Raw genomic sequence first — 17,361 nt, forward strand, 5'->3', positions numbered from 1 at the left:
GAATTTTAAGTAACATCTCTAGTAAACCCTGTAACTGTGAATATAATGTTGCAGTTCTGTGTAGCCAATGAAATGAACTATTAAACCCAGATGAGAAGCAGAAATTGCTTTGGGAGGGATGGTTGGATAATTCTTTACCCCACCCCCCCATAATTAACTTACCCTGTCATAGAGTTCAATGATTAAGTGATAAGCGGCTTCATCACTTCCAAACTGAAAATCTACAATTCTGTCCACACCAAGCTGTTTTGCACTAACTAATCTTCGACTCTTCAAATGTTTTCGGCACTAACAAGAAACAGAAGGAAAATCCATTCATATAGTAAAACTAAATTCCCAATTATCTGGTGGTTTAAAAATAAGTTTCCTGTTTTCACAACCATCAGTATTAGTATATTTAAAAGCAGTAAACAATACAATTACAAAATAAACCCTTGCAGATAACTCTAAAAGAGTCTCTCTAACTCATTTTTTAAGCAAATAATAACACACAAAAAAACTTGCTTTGTTGTTTTATAACAATGCTCACTACTATGGCCTGATGATCTCACTCCAACTTTTTTTGGATAGCCTTTCTTCTCCACTCTTTTAAGTATAACAAATTTCCCTTTGTGTACTTAATTCATGCTCAAAATTATGTTTCCCACTAATCTGTCAAGGAGCTCTGGTAGCGTAGTGGTTACGAATCGGGCTGTGAGCCACAAGGTCAGCAGTTTGAAACTACCAGAGGTTCCACGGGAGAAAGATAAGGCGGTCTGCTCCCATAAAGATTTACAGCCTCGGAAACCCTGTGTAGGGTCGTTGAGTTGGAACCGACTCCACGGCACATAACAACAACACTAATCTGTCACTTCAAATACAGACTCTAAACCATGAGCTTACAGTATTCTATAAGTCAGTTCCCCAACTAAGCCACTTTATACTCCCACAAACTTTATTAATACAACCAAAACAGAATTTTCCTGGTACTGTCTCCAAGGTTTTCATTAACCTACTTAATAGCTAAATGTAGTAACTCCCAGTCTATCAAAAACCATTTTCCTCTCATTATTCGTAACACTCTTATTAGCAATTAAAATAAAAACATGTCATATCCAAATACCAAGTTACTTGGTAAATATTCATTGTTTTAGATTAAAGGTAGCACCTTTTAGTACAAATAGTTAACTATGCTATGGTACAGAGACAAGACTACTCTGTACTGTAGCCCCTAAACAATCATACAACTATTACTAATTTTTTAATTTAAAAGGCCTGTTAAGACCAGCAAAAAAAAAAAAAAAAGATTTTCTTCAAGACTCAAAGTTAAGAGTTACATTTCACAAAGAATAAATGTAAACACACACACACACTCTTACCCCTTCATGACTGGCAACAGTTCTCCAAAACTTCTAGCTTGAATCAACTATATGTACTGATTTATTCAGACATCATATAAGATTTTTCAAATATTATTTCTCACTGAACAATCCCCCCTTCCTTTGTCAATAGTTCTGCTTTAAGGGCAACCTATTTTGATATTTGGAGGACTGGTGTTGTGTTGTGGGTTAATGTGTTGGACTGCAAAGTCGGTTTGAACTACAAGGTCGGTAGTTCAAGTTCACCAGACGCTCCTTAGAAACCCCTATACAGGGTATCTATGAGTCAGAACAGACTCTATGAGATTTAACAACAACATATAGATTTTTATATAAACAATGACTGACATTGTTAAACTATCTTTAAATCCCTAGAGAAGGAGTGGGAATGAAAATAATCACGTTTTCTGAGTCCCCTCCCCATATTACATTTTTATTCAAGAAAACTACACTTAAAATGAAGATAAAAGTATTGAGGAAAAAACAGAGGTCAACACCAAGCAAAATTTGGCCAAAAGTAATGGGGAAAAAGGTTAAGATTATTTATCATGGTCAAAACAGATGAACACATGTTGTTTTGTTGTTGTGAAGTGCCATCAAGTTGGTTCCAACCCACAGAGATCCTATATTGTGTTTCTGAGGAGCGACTGGTGAACTAGAACCACTGACCTTGCAGTTCAAACCAACCTTGCAGTCCACCACATTAACGCACAGCACCACACCAGGTACATATACAGAGTTCATTCTAGTTCTCTATTAGCTCTTAGTGTAACCCTCTGCTCTATACTACAGAGTTATAGTTGACATGACCAAATTGTTGTTGTTATGTGCCGTGGAGTCGGCTCGGAGAACTAGTATAGTCACTACAATTTACTACATACTAGAAAGAACTCTCTCTATGCCAGACAATGGAATCCTGGTGTGGCACTGCAGGATAACCACTGAACTGCTAACTGCAAAGCGGCAGTTCAAACCCATCAGCTGCTCCTCAGAAACCCTACACAGGGTTGCTAGGAGTCAGAACTGACTCCACAGCACTTAACAACAAATGTCAGATAATAGTAAAAGGCCTTTGCTTTCAATAAATGATTTGCCCTAGTAATATCTACTCCGTTGGAAGGAGTCTTTCAGTACATATAGATTGACATGCACACCTAACTCACAGAATATGAAGAATTTTTTTAGTGTTATATCATCCACTGGTATAGCTTAATCTCATAATGTTTAGACAATCCCAATATCATATTTATATCTTCTTGCTTGTTATCTCATCTGTAAAATGGAGTTAGCATTCTTTATCACTTATTCTGTTAAACAATTTAAATGAAATTTGTATTATTCATCTACTTTTTAAAAGAGCTACACAAATATAAAGTACTATTGTTACCGAGGACGATCCCCCCCCACCCTCCCCCCCAAAAAATCTGGGTTACTTTTAAGTAAATTAAATTTTTTTTAAAAATTGATCATTTGAATTACAACTAATATTACAAAACAAAACGTGTATAAATTATTGAATGGAACACTAATTTGTTCTGCAAGCTTTCACCCAAACCATACCACACAAAAAAAGTTTGATGATTTTGTGACAGACCTTGTGACTTTGGAAACACTTAAAAACCAGTTACCATGTAGTCAATTCCAACTCATGGTGACCCCACCATGTGTGGCAGAGTAGAAATGGGCTCCATAAGGTTTTCAATGACTGATTTTTTGCAAGTAGATCATGAGGTCTTTCTTCTGAGGTCTCTGCATGAACTCTAACCTCCAACCTTGCCATTAGCAACTGCGAACCTTAACCATTTGTACCACCAGGGCTCTGAGAAACACACAACTTGTATTTCATAACCAGATTTTAAATTGCTCTTCTTCATAAATCAGCTAACACAAGATATCTAAACGAAAGTGGGAAAGTGAGGGAAAAGAAAATTAAAACATTGCAGAATCCTAATTAAGGAATTCTGGTGACACCATGGTTAAGTGATCAGAGGTTCGAACATACCAGCCATACCATAGGAAAAATATATAGCAGTTGGCTTTAGTTTATAGCCTTGGAAACTCTATGGAGTTCTATAGTTTAACTGTTCTAATCTGCGATAGGGTTGTAATGAGTTGAAATGAACTCAATAGCAATAGGGTTTTTTAAAGCCCTAATTAATGTCCTAAGGAGCTCTGGTATCACAGTAGTTACGAATTGAGCTGCTAATCTCACGGTCAGCAGTTTGAAACTACCAGCTGTTCTGCAGGAGAAAGATGAGGCTTTCTGCTCAAGTAAAGATTTACAGCCTCAGAAACTCTATGCAAGGTCGCTATGAGTCGGAACCCACTCCACGGCACAAAACAACAACAACAAATTGGTATGTCCTGGTGTGACGTTTCAGTATAATGTGCTGTACTGCAAAGTTGGTTTGAGCCGCATGGTTCTTCGTTCAAGCTCACCATCTGCTCCTTGGAAACCCTATACAGGGTCACTGTGAGTTAGAACCGACTTGACGAACTTGTGTCAGGCACTGTGTGTTAAGTGTTCCACATGTTATTTCAATTAATCTTCACAAATCACTCTATGAAAGAAGTATTATCCACATTTTCCATTTTAAAATACGAAGTTCCAAGGGGTTACATAACTTGCTCTGAGTCATAAAATTATTTGGTGTAAAAACAATAATTCAAAGTTCTGCATACAGGCATAGCCTGGGAACTAAAGCCATTCCTAAACATGTCTAAGTCAAATTGGTAGGTAACCTGGAATGGGAGCATTTGGTTCGTATTTAGCTTTACTTTGAAGCCTAAAAAAGGATACCTGGTGGTGCAGTGGTTAAGTGCTTGGTTGAGAACCAAAAGGTTGGTGGTTTGAACCCATCAGCTGCTCTGTGGAAGAAAGATGAGGAAATCTGCTCCTATAAAACACACACAGCCTTGGAAACCCTATAGGGTTGCTATGACTTGCAATGAACTTGAAAGCAATGGGTTATGGTGGTGGGCTTGCTGTGGTTGTTGTTAAGTGCCGTCAAGTCCATTCCAACCCATAGTGACCCTGTCTGTATAGGGTTTCCAAGGAGAAGCTGGTGATCTTGAAACACCAAACTTGCAGTTCAAATGACTTTGCAGTCTGATGCATTAGCTCACAACACCACAGTGCATGAAAATGCTCAAGTCCTTTTCAATGACTTAAAGTTATGTGTGCAGCAAGTGAAGATGACTGTGATGAAGAATTTGTTGGGAGTAGGGGTTGGATCAATCTTTTCAAAGTGAAAGCAAATTTATATAACACTAAACAGGGTCGCTATGGGTCGGAACCGACTCGACGGCACTTAACAACAACAACAACAAAGGGGAGCTCTGGTAGCATACAAATCGGGTCACTAATCTCACAGTCAGCTGTTCCGCGGAAGAAAATGAGGCTATCTGCTCCCGTAAAGATTTACAGCCTCCGAAACCCTGTACAGGGTCGCTATGAGTCGGAACCGACTCCATGGCACATAACAACAACAACAACAATGGGCAAGCACAAGTTGTCATTGAATATACATAACCCAAGGACTTACTGTTGTTGTTGTTAAGTGCCGTCGAGTCGGTTCCGACCCATAGCGACCTTGTGCAGGGTTTCCGAGGCTGTAATTCTTTACGGGAGCAGAAAGTCTCATCTTTCTTCCGCGGAACAGCTGGTAATTTCGAACTGCTGACTTTAAGGCTCGCAGCCTGATTCATAACCACTACGCTACCTGACTCTAAAGTCTTTTTCTATAGAACCACACTTTGTTTACATATGTCATGTCAAAAAGCAAATAGATAACATGAACATACATGTAGGATCTCAGCTTTAATAGAGACAACAACAGCAAAGAAAGTAAAAAGACAATGACTTGGTAATATAATGTCCTTGTATTCCAACAAAATACAGATTGGGTAGAGATATAGAGTTCACAGGAGCCTGGGTAGCCCCAACAGGTTGCTAACCTAAGGGCTGGCCATTCAAATCCACCAAGCCACGATCTTATTCTTTGAAGATTACAATCAAGAAAACCCTATAAAGCACTTCTATTCTATAACACATGGAATCAATTCACAAAATGGACAAAAATAATGAAAACTAAGTCCAGATTACAGAATTTCAAGAACATCTAAGGATACATAATATGGACTTAAAATATATTAAACCATGAAAGGTGAAAAAACTAATGAAAATGATGCTTTAGAAAAATTACCATTGATAGAACATAGAATTGTTTTTAAAGGAGAAATTGGATCGTAGTTAATAAACTACAAAGTCCACGGTTATAGCCTGGAGTTCTGGTGTGGCACTGCAGCATAATGCACTGGATCATAAGGTAGGTTTGCATGGGAAGACTGGTGGTTGAAACCCACCAGCCGCTCCTTGGAAACCCTGTACAGGGTCGCTATGAGTTGGATCCAACTCGAGGGCACTTAACAAGAACAAGATCAGAAAAGAATATATGGAATCTAATACTGTACGTAAAGGTAGAGGAGTCCTGGTGCTTTAAGATAAGCACAGTAAGGTTGGTGGTTTAAACCCACCAGCTGCTCCTCGGAAACCCTACAAGGGTCATTATGAGTTGGAACCACCTTGACAGCACCTAACAAGATGAAGGGAGAAGTCAATTGATAAATATCTACAGGCAGTCTTCAAACTAGAACCTACTGCATTTAAGACTTTTTTTTGTGTGCGTGTGCTTGACTGACAAATGGAAAAGGTTGGCAGTTCAAACCCACCCAGTGGCACCATGGAAAGCCCTGGCTATGGCAATCAGCATCCACAAAGATTACCACCAATGGGAGTTCTCCAAATGACACATAATCAAAAAACTAATACCTCAATATATCTGTGTTTACAAGCAATGTTTCCAGCCCAGCCCCAAAAGACAAGTAAGGTTCAATTTTATAAAGATACCAATAGTAAAAGCGCAATTAATAATGAAAACTTTCTTTACTTTAATGAGGTATTCAATTTATATCAGGTCACTGTTGGTTGACTTTACAACGGAGTCCTGAAAATGGAAACCCCTCTAAATGAGCGATCACCATTGTCCATCAAACACTCCCTTTATTTTTCTCTCTCCATTAGTTACAACAATAAAAGGAAAACAAACAGTTAATAAAAACGCAATTAATAGTGATCAATCTCATGCATTATAATTTAGCTTCAAGAATAATTTAAAACATACCTTCATAGCAAAACTAGATGGCATCATATTCTTAGGCCACTCAAATTCTGTTGTGTGAATTCGTATGCCAGATTCAAGTAAAAGTGTAGCTTTAAAGTCTGGTCTGTAGAAGAAATAAGTCAAATATTTTCTTTAGTTCACTTGCCCTAGTAAATTGGAGAACCTAAAAGTGCAGGTGAAAATATCAATAATCTTATAAATAATTGCCAAAGATAAAATAGGTCTATAAAAACGCTTACTTTTGGAGACGAATAAGATACGTTTTATTATCCACATCATAAACATTGTGTACTCTCATTCCTAGCAGGCTGCAAAGAGAAAGCAAACATGTAATAATAAAACATTAAATGTTTGAAACAACGCTGCAAGCGGAAGGACAGCCTACTAAACTCTAAGGTTAAGGCGTCAAGGAGAGAGAGGAGTCAGAAGGCCATCACACAAACTGACTCATAGCGACCTTATATGCACAGCAGAACGAAACATTGCCCGATCCTGGGCCAATACTATACAATGCCTTGCATCTTCGAACTGGTCTAATGTTTAAAATAAAGTCTAAGTTTGAACCTCAAGGTCGGCGGTTCAAACTCACTAGCCGCTCCTCCGAAACCCTACACAAGTTTGCTAAGAGTCAGAACCAACTCGACGGCACTTAACAAAAACATGGTAAAATATACTCCAATTAATTTTAGGTTAAAAAAAAAAAAGTCCCCGTGGAAATGTAATGACCAAGGTTACTAAACTGAGTAATAGAAACCAGACTAAAGTGTTAAGTAAACTCCAGTTACAAAGGCGATCCTCCCTTTCATTGGGGTGAAGAGGTGTGTAGAAAAAAATGGGTCCCCAGTCTGGAATTCTTTGGAGCAAATGACCAAGCTGGCGTCCAACGCTACTGAAGGCTCCTTGGAGATTCTATCAAGCCAGGGCAACAACCCAGAGTCTCGTGCCAGTCAGACACTGGACTTGGCAAGACAAGTACCCGGGATGGGGGTAGTCGGGGAGGGGCACGCGGCTGCTGGGGGCCACCCAGGGCCCTAGGGCCAGGGGAAAGGTACCACGCGCTTGCCCATATAGGCCAAGCCATGTCCACAGACAGCATTAAAAGGGAATACGGGGAAACATCAAGTTGGTCTTGTTTTCACCGTACGGCCCAGCCTCTGCCTTCTGAACGTCTCTCACGAGCCTGGTCACATGTTGGATTGTACCTGGCATTCAACTCTGCAAGAACCGCACGGAGGTCAATGGTGCTAAAGCGAGTCTTCATGGCGAGGTCTGACGGTCGCTACTACAGCAGTACCTCCTCTGCTGAGTCTGACTCAACGCCGCTATTCTTCCGCGCAGACTCACTAGCCAGAGTCTACGGCCGCTCATAAGATCCAATATTCCTTGAAGCGACAGTGATACGTCACATTTCTGAAAAATTTAGCTGGCCTATCGCCGTCGATTTCGTTTTCATTTTACTAAAACAATACGAAATAGAGCCTATCCTCTTAAAACTGCATTTCTTCTTTGAACGCTTACAGATTTAATGGGGTTACCATGCTTCCTCGTGTTTAGGGAGTCAAGACCGCTTCTGTAGCGACTCCTGCTGGCCGTAACAATTTTCACAGTTGAAAGGATTTTACCAGGTGCGCTGTAATAGTGTCGAGAACTAACTACTCTTAACCCACCCAATTACTTGAAGGTGTCGAATTTTGAAATACGACGAAACAGCTGTGTCGTTTGTCCCATGATTATGCTCAACGTTCAAGACGAACCCTCAAAAAAGAACTACTATTTTTATGGGTCCTTTTATGCAAAGGAGCGGTCTGCGGAGTATTGTAGTATTCTCATTCAACCTTAGTCTTGTTTCCTGGTAGTACTTACTACAGTAAAAGTTTGGTCAGCTGATAATAATGGAGAAAGAAGATTTTAAAAACTAACAAACCCCACCCCGAAGGCTTCACATGTTTTAGTAGTGGTAAATACAGCGGTAGTGGAACAGTGTAAATAACGTTACTGCGTCTTGCTTCACGCGGGAAAAGTTACTTCCAGGAGAGAGCTCGAAAGTGACAGGCTCTCGCTATATTGCCCAGGCTGGAGTGCAGTGGCTATTCACAGGCGCGATCCCACTACTGATCAACACGTGAGATTTGACCTGCCTCGTTTCCGACCTGGGCCGGTTCACCCCTCCTTAGGCAATCTGGTGGTCCCCCGCTCCCGGGAGGTCACCGAATTGATGCCGAATTTAGTGGGGACACCCGATCAGCATAGCGCACTACAGCCCAAAACACCTGGACTCAGATATCCTCCAGCCTCAGCCTCCGGAGTAGCTGGGATTACAGGCGCGCGCCACCACGCCCGGCTCGCGCAGCAGCTCCAGGCGGAGTCTAGAGCCTCCAGCTGCGCGTTAAGACAAATAGGTCTTGCAGGCAAAAAGGGCGCGGTTTCTGTTTCTGTGGAAACGGAGAAATGTACGTACAAAAGGGTTTTATTCATTCAATGGATTATAGCGTATTGAACCACCGACCTCACCCACGCCGAATAGCTAGGAAAAAAAAAAAAGTAAAACTTTTTGAAGGATTTAGGAAAGACTGGGAGACAGGCTTAACTGAACATAAATAATACTACGGTTCTATTGTTGGTTCGTAAGGCTACGCTTCCCAAATAAAATGCATAAATATTTTGCATAAAATCACCTGTGTAAAGCTTCCGTATTGAGAGACACTATTCAGAAGGATGATCCTTATTTCAAAGACAAAAAACCCGAAGAGCTTTATGGCAAAAATTCCATTTTTGGCGACCTTTATTTCAAGCGGCTTTGCAGTCTGGCGCATTAGATATTGCTGTTGTTGTTAAGTGCCGTGGAGTCAATTCCGACCCATAGCAACCCTGTATTAATTGAACTTCGACATAGGACAGCCAGCCCATCTCTTAATTCACACTTTGCTTCTGCCTTTTCGGTCAAGGAAATGAATATCAGAAGGAAAGGCAAGAATAAACAGAAGGAAGAAAAATAGATTAAAATTAAGTGTAAGGACTACAAGGAAAATTTATTTACTACTGAATTCTTTAATTTCATTTGTTTAGATCATTTCTCGATTTTGAGAAAACTCTGAACTAAAGATACTTGTGCAATTGTGGGGAAAATAACTACAAGGAGGAGGACAAATTTTCTTCTGATTTTCAAAGAGAATATCAAAAGTAAAAATCTCACACCAAAGACAGGTGGGTGCTTTGACACTTATCCCAAGCAAAACTTTGAAGAGATTATTTATGAGTTAATTATGCGTGTCTAACCCTGTGGTTTTCCAACTTCAGTGTGAATACAATTTCTCTGGAGCTAATTTGAAGCAAATTCATGGCTACCACCCTAGCGATTCTGATTCATTTACTAACTGCATTTTATTCAAGTTAAAGCAAAGGAGCTGGCATGGGCCACACTTGAAGATTTACTGATCTTGTGAAATACAATGCTGTCTGTGATAGGATAATATCACAGGCCTACAAGGAAGACCAGTGATAACACAAATTTATACACCAATCACTAAACCCAACTACGATGAAACTGAAGAATTTTACCAACTTCTTCAGTTTGAAATTGATCAACTATACAATCAACAAGCATTGATAATTACTGGTGATTGGAATATAGAATTAAAAACAAAGACAAATGATTGGTAGTTGAAATGATGCTTGATGATAGGAATGATGCTGGACATCTCATGATCGAATTTTGCAAGACTAACAACTCATTCATTGCAAATACCCTTTTTTCAACAACACAAACAACAGCTATGCTCATCGTGCTCGTTGTGGACCTCACCAGATGGAATACACCGGAACCAAATTGAATTTATCTGTGGAAGAAATGATGGAGACACTCAACATTATTAATCAAAATAAGACCAGGGGTCAACTGTAGAATAGACCATCAATTTGTTCATAATGCAAGTTCAGGCTGTTGTTGTTAGGTGCCATGAGTTGGTACCGACTCATAGCGACCTTATGCACAGCAGAACGAAACACTGCCTGATCCTGAGCCAACCTCACTATTGTTGCCATGCCTCAGCCCATTGATGCTGCCACTTTGCCAATCCATCTCGCTGGGGGTCTTCCTCTTTTTCTCTGACGCTCCACCTTAACAAACATGATATCCTTCTCCAGTGACTGGTCCATCCTGACAATATGTCCAAAGTATGAGAGATGAAGTTTGGCCATCCTGGCCTCCAAGCAGTACTCTGGCTGCACTTCTGCCAACACAGATCTGTTGGTTCTTTTGTTTGTACTTTCAATATTCTCCTCCAACACCATAATGCAAAAGCATCAGTTCTTCTACGGTCTTCCTTATTCACTGTTCAGCTTTCACATGCATCTGAGGTTATTTAAAATACCATGACTTGGGTCAGGCACACCTTAGTCCTCAAACTGACATCTTTGCTCTTCAACACTTTAAAAAGGTCTTGTGCAGCAGATTTGCTTAATACAATACATTGTTTAATTTCTTGACTGCAGCTTCCATGAGTGTTGATAGTTGAACTAAGAAGAATGAAGTCCTTGACAATTTCAATCTTTTCTCCATTGATAAGAATGTTGTTTATTGGTCCAGTGGTGAGGGCTTTTGTTTTCTTTACATTGACATATAATCCATACTGAAGGGTGTGCTCTTTGATCTTCATCAGTAAATATTTTAAGTCCTCTTCACATTTAGAGGTTGTATCATCTGCATATCACAGGTTGTTAATGAGTCTTCCTCCAATCCTGATGCCACGTTTTTCTCCATATAACCCAATTTCTTGGATTATTTGCACAGCACCACACCAGGACTCCTACTAGATGTAAATACATAAATCTCTATATTTGGAAAATATTCTACCATAAGCAAAAGGTTTAAGAAAACTATGGTCAGAGACTCCTGTTGTTGTTAAGTACTGTCGAGTCAATTCCGATCCATAGTGACCCTGTATTGCATTTCCAAGAAGAACCTGGTGAACTTGAACCATTGACCGTGCAGTTCAAACAACATTGTGGTCTGCACACTAGCCCACGGCACCACACCAGGACTCCCAGAGACTCCTAGACATATCTAAATACCTCAGAGGACTGGTTTACTGAATTAAAAGACTGAAGACCATAGCATCACGGGACAGCTCAGTTAACTGACACAATATAGTTTGTCAAGATAATGTTATACATCCGAGTTTGGGGAGTAGCATCTGGGGTCTTAAAACCTTGTGAGTATCCATCTAAGATACAACTATTGGTCTCTAATCATATGGAACATGAAGTAATGAAGGAAACCAAAGAATCAAAGAAGAAACTAGTCTACAGGACTAGTTCAATACCCTACATAAACCATGGCCTCTTCCTTCTAGCCTGAGACCAGAAGAATTTGATGGAGTCCTGGTGTGGCACTGTGGGTTAATGCACTGGACTGCAAAGTCTATTTGAACTGCAAGGTTGGCAGTTCAAACTCACCAGCTGCTTCTCGGGAACCCTACACAGGATTGCTATGAGTTGGAAAAGACTCAATGGCACTTAACAACAACAACAAAGCAACCTTATGCACAGCAGAATGAAACACTGCCTGATCCTGGGCCAACCTCACTATTGTTGCCACGCTTGAGCCCAATGATGATGCCACTTTGCCAATTCATCTCGCTGGGGGTCTTCCTCTTTTTCTCTGACCCTCACCTTACCAAACATGATATCCTTCTCCAGTGACTGGTGCTTTCTGACAATATGTCCGAAGTATGAGAGACAAAGTTTAGGCATCTTGGCCTCCAACGAGCACTCTGGCAGCGCTTCTTCCAACACAGATCTGTTGGTTCTTTTGGCATTCTATGATACTTTCATTATTCTCTTCCAACACCATAACTCAAAAGCATCAATTCTTCTACAGTCTTCCTTATTCACTGTCTAGCTTTCGCATGCGTATGAGCTTATTGAAAATACCATGGCTTGGGTCAGGCGCACCTTAGTCTTCAAGTTGACATCTTTGCTCTTCAACACTTTAAAAAGTGCAGCAGATTTGCCTAATGCCATATGTTGTTTGATTTCTTGACTGCTGCTTCCATGAGTGTTGATAGTTGATCCAAGAAGAATATGGCTTGAAAATATACCCAACAGGATTGAACCACTTGTGGTCCAGCTAGAGAATTGGTCATTTTTGGCTAGGTTTATATAAAGGGCAATCCCACAGAAGCTTATGGTGGCCTCACTGCCATCACGAAGAGTTTGGAGCAGAGCTCATCCTTTGGATTTAGGGTTCCTCTGCTGAGAACCTCCTAGACCCCCAAAAGAGAGTTGTATCACTGAAGAGAGAGCTATAATACTGAAGACAGAGGGATGGTGGGCTGGTGGGCCCATAGCATGTGTGGGCTGGCGAGCTCATGGAAGAAGACCTGAGACACATCTATGGTGGGCTTGCTGGCCCATGGAGAGAGAGAACTGGGTGCTTCCATGCAGGAGGTTTACTGGCTGCTGAAGATCTGTAGGACTCCTGGTGTGGCACTGTAGGATCAGCACTGGATTGTGAACCATAAGGTTGGCAGTTCACACCCACCAGCTGCTCTTCAGAAACCCTATACAGAATCACTTTGAGTCTGAACTGACTCAATGGCACTTAACAACAAAGAGCTGTAACTTTTGTCCATTCAGGACCGGGCCCCAAGTATGCCTAAGACAACATTCTCCCCTCCCCTATGCCCTCAAGCAACACTGTTGTTATTGTTGTTAAGTGCCATTGAGTAGGTTCCAACTTATAGTGACCCTGTATTGGGTTTCTGAGGAGCAACTGGTGAGCTTGAATTGCTGACCTTGTGGTTCAAATAGACTTTGTGTTCCATCACATTAACCCACAGTGCTACATCAGGACTCCTTAAGCAGCATAATGAGAGTCATATGGGTCTGGGCATCCTGGAAGGAGCTAGAGGCAGAGTCCTAGAAGACCCAGAAGCAGAGGCTCTGGCCTTCTTGCCTTTGAGGCAAGGCAGAACGAAGTCCAGCGACAGAGGAGAAATTTCAGGACCACGAAGCTTCCCATGGTAGTGTGGTGGTAGCCAGAGGCAGTAATACATGAACACAGCATCTGACCTGAACTACAGCTTGCTGGTCCATCCACATATAAATGGTCATGGGTAATTAGGGAAAGGGTAAGTGGTTCTCCTTTGAAAATCTGTTTGCACTGTTTACTGTTTACATTGTATATATAATAATCGTTTTCACTTTGCCAACGCTGTGTCAGTGTTTCATATGCCTGGCTCTATCACAGATGAATGTAGCATTCATGGAATAGTTGATGCCAGTGGTATATGTGCCAGGAAATTTGAGGCACAGCCTGTCTACATGTGTGGGCTACTTTGAATTTACTTGATATGGCTTTTCAATCCAATGTCTTAGTGCCCACCAAGTGATTGGGTGGGACGATGCAAATAAGGTGTACAGGACTCTAAGGCTGGGATTGGTTAGTTTTGCCATCTAGCTAGGTTTAAAAGGAGCCATCTCAGAAGCAGCAATGGATGACCCCAGGACCATAAAGAAGGAAGAGCATGAGTGGAGCATGAGATCCCTACCTAGAAAAGCATCAACAATAGAGGCCATGGTAGAAACGGTGGCAGAGCAGCTGCAGATGACAGACAGAGCAGTTGCCAGCTCCAGGTCCATAGACTGAATAAAGCTGAGTGTCTACTGGCAGGAGGCTTCACTATAAAACATGCCCTTTGGGCATTCACAGACTGGCTAAAGGGGCTTTATAACACTTGCTGGAGCAGGGCAGAAGCAATGGGACTACATGGCTGAGAGGCCTAAGATAAGAATGAGGTATGCTTGTAGGAGGGCAGACAAGAGGCGTTCCTGACTGCAGAACTGCTGCATCCTGAGTTTTTCTGATCCTGAATTGTACTCTGCTCACTTCCCTAATAAACTCCATAACCATGAATATTGTTATAAATTCTGTGTGAGCATTGTAGCCTTTGATCTTCATCTGTAAGTGCTTCAAGTCCTCTTCACTTCCATCATAAAAAAAATTGTCAGCATAGAAAGTTTCTTTTTAAAAAGTTGTTAAGTATAGCCAGACGGTTCCTTAAAAGCCAGGATGGCAAGAATTTGTCCAGTGCTTATCTTACTGTGCCACACCAGGACTCCTGTTGTTGATGAGGGCTGTTGAGTCGGCTCCAAATCATAGCGACCCTGTATAGGGTTTCCAAGGAGCAGCTGGTGACTTTGAACTACTGACCTTGAGGTCCAGCACATTAGCCTGCAGCACCATATCAGGACTCAAAAAAATATGGAATGCTTCATGAATTTGTGTGTCATCCTTGTGCAGGGTAAAAGTATAAACATGTTAAAGAAGACAGTCACTGGAATGACTTGTTTCTGACCTCACAGAGACTTGTCAGGTACAGACTAACCTTGACATGCATTATTTTCCCATTGCTGGCTGTGAAAAAATTACAACAATAAACACCACAAATTGTCTTACAGTTTGGGAGGTCAGAAATCCAAAATGGATCAGCAGAGCTGCATCCATTTCCTTACCTTTTCCAATTTCTGGAGACTGTCCACATTCCCTTGTTGTGGTTATGCATGATTCCTACCTCTGGTTTTCTTAGTCACTTCTCAGACACTTTTGCCCCTCTCTACTAAGGACCCTTGTGATTACATTGACCTCACTCTGACAGTTTGAGGCACTCTTCCCATCTTAATTTAATCATACCTGTAAAGTCAAGAGTAACATAATTACAGGTTTTGGGGATGAGGATATGAGTATCTTTGAGGAATCCTGGTATGGTGCTGCTAACTGCAAGGTCAGCGGTTTAAACCCACCAGTCGCTCCTGGGAAACCCTATGCAGGGTCTCTTTGAGTCAGAACTGACTGGGTGGCACTTAGCAACAACATCCTTGGGGGTGGGGGTAGGCATTTTTCTGCCTACCACAGCTTGTTCCACAAAACGGAAGTGTTTCAGAGGTGGTGGAGAAGACTGAGGGTGGTAGGAACCTGAGGGATAACAGTTATCTTTGTTCAAAATGGAATGTCACCTCAAAAATAAATTAATTTTTAAAAAAAAGGAATACTTTGTGAAAAACTTACTAAATTGTTCTCTTCACCTCTCATTTCACTGTAACAGATCACTGGAAATCTATGATCAGTGCTTAGAGTCTTTAGATTACAAAGAGATTATCAAATAAATGATATAATTCATCAAGTTGGTGTGAATGAATGATTGATCAATTTTTACTGCTTCTAAAATGCTCGAATAAGTAACCCACTAAAACAGTTCATTCTTAAAGATAGAATCACAGACCATCAAAAACTTCTGAAAATGTTAAAAGATTTTCTTCTTTCAAACGTCATGTATTTGTTTCATATAAAAAACGCGATACCATGAGACTTGTCCAAGATGACAGAGTTGATAGCACTGAGGCTTTACTGTAAGAACACAGTTTCCAAAAGCCAGCTCTACTTCACAGACACGAGGACTTTAAACTCCCTGCACTTCGATTCCATCCTGAGTCTATGTGCTGTTTGTTACCTTTGAAAATATCAAGGAGGACGAAATCCAGGGCGAGAGCATACTCCCACACTGGACTCTTATTTCTAATATCACAAGGTCGTTCTGGGCTATGTAAGTTTTTTTGTTTTGTTTTGTTTTAAGCCACAGGACGGGGAAGCAAAAACCGACATTGATTAGTCAAATCTGTCCGCAACATCCAAAAGCAAAATGTTTCCCGGGACAAGGGTGAAAGAAGGTGAGGACATCACATGACAGGAGGCGGTGAGGGGTCAGTACGGGGAAATGGTTGTGGTTAGTAATTGAAAGCAGCGGGAACAAGCTGAGAAACAGCAATATGGTCGAGTGGCCGTTTTCTCTAACTGGCTGAGTAAACGAGCAACCCCTGTTGACTTTCGTGTGTAATAGCAGTCTTTAGCAAAGACGTTTTCCTGAGGCTCCAGGAGGGGCCAGTGCTGAGGAAGTTTAAAAGCCAGATTATTCTAAATCACCTCGTGAGTTTTAACTGTAAAAGATATGTAAATTGCGGGACAAATGTAAAATTAGTAAATACTTAAGTCTTTTTTTTTTTATTTTTAAATCCATACTTTGGAAAACCGAGTACAGGTTTTCAGGTTCACACCTGAAAGTAGGCAAAAGTGTTACATTCTTTTGAGTTTTGTTTATAAAATTTTTTATAAATCTCATATATCAGTAATTATTGGCAAAAGAGACAGGGTCTCGCTATATTGCCCAGGCTGGAGTGCAGTGGCTATTCACAGGCGCGATCCCACTACTGATCAGCACGGGAGTTTTGACCTGCTCCGTTTCCGACCTGGGCCGGTTCACCCCTCCTTAGGCAACCTGGTGGTCCCCCGCTCCCGGGAGGTCACCATATTGATGCCGAACTTAGTGCGGACACCCGATCGGCATAGCGCACTACAGCCCAGAACTCCTGGACTCAAGCGATCCTCCAGCCTCAGCCTCCCGAGTAGCTGGGACTACAGGCGCGCGCCACCACGCCCGGCGGTTGTAGACAGCGCTAGGGGAGCCTTAGAGGCTGAGGTTCAGTGACGTCAGCTGGGGGGGGAAGGCGTGAAACCTGAAGGCGTAGCGCGTAAACTCACGCCCAGCGAATCGACGTCTCAAGAGGAAGGCCGTGGTGACGTAAGGAGGGCGGGGCTACTGAACAGTTCTATTGAGATTTGGACTAACTCTTACTTAAGGCGAGAGAGTCGTGCTAGCAGTATGCAGAGATGAGGCGTTCCTGATTGGAAAACTGCCGTATCTTAAATTGTTTCTGATCCTGAATTGTATGTAGCCTTTTCATTTCGCTAATAAAGTGTTCTGTGT

General features: G+C 41.4%; 2 protein-coding genes across 3 annotated transcripts in view; one reads left to right on the top strand and one right to left on the bottom strand.

Annotated features, from left to right (window-relative positions):
* NEMF (nuclear export mediator factor) overlaps nucleotides 1-7,842 on the bottom strand; it is a 73,352-nt gene extending 65,510 nt beyond the window's left edge. For both annotated transcript variants that reach the window (XM_006872331.1, XM_006872330.1), the window contains exons 1-4: nucleotides 7,744-7,842; nucleotides 6,781-6,849; nucleotides 6,542-6,644; nucleotides 163-288 (exon numbers count right to left, since the gene is read on the bottom strand). In XM_006872331.1, coding sequence (XP_006872393.1) covers nucleotides 163-288; nucleotides 6,542-6,644; nucleotides 6,781-6,849; nucleotides 7,744-7,802 — 357 coding nt within the window. In that variant the 5' untranslated portion in view covers nucleotides 7,803-7,842. The remainder of the gene's footprint in view (nucleotides 1-162; nucleotides 289-6,541; nucleotides 6,645-6,780; nucleotides 6,850-7,743) is intronic.
* Nucleotides 7,843-8,756: 914 nt separating this feature from the next.
* LOC102819070 (putative uncharacterized protein encoded by LINC00269-like) lies at nucleotides 8,757-17,044 on the top strand. Its single transcript, XM_006872366.1, has 2 exons — nucleotides 8,757-8,991; nucleotides 16,944-17,044. Exons 1-2 carry the CDS (start codon nucleotides 8,757-8,759, stop codon nucleotides 17,042-17,044), a joined length of 336 nt encoding a protein of 111 aa, XP_006872428.1.
* The last annotated feature ends 317 nt before the right edge of the window (nucleotides 17,045-17,361 follow it).

This window comes from Chrysochloris asiatica, unplaced genomic scaffold (genome assembly GCF_000296735.1).
Source record: "Chrysochloris asiatica unplaced genomic scaffold, ChrAsi1.0 scaffold00194, whole genome shotgun sequence".
NCBI lineage: Eukaryota > Metazoa > Chordata > Mammalia > Afrosoricida > Chrysochloridae > Chrysochloris > Chrysochloris asiatica.

Bases quoted from the DNA above. Each gene is read 5' to 3' on its own strand.
- LOC102819070 (XM_006872366.1), top strand. From the start codon at position 8,757: ATGCCGAATTTAGTGGGGACACCCGATCAGCATAGCGCACTACAGCCC. The intron at 8,992-16,943 runs GTACGTACAAAA...CGATCGGCATAG, and splicing joins TTCTGTGGAAACGGAGAAAT to CGCACTACAGCCCAGAACTC.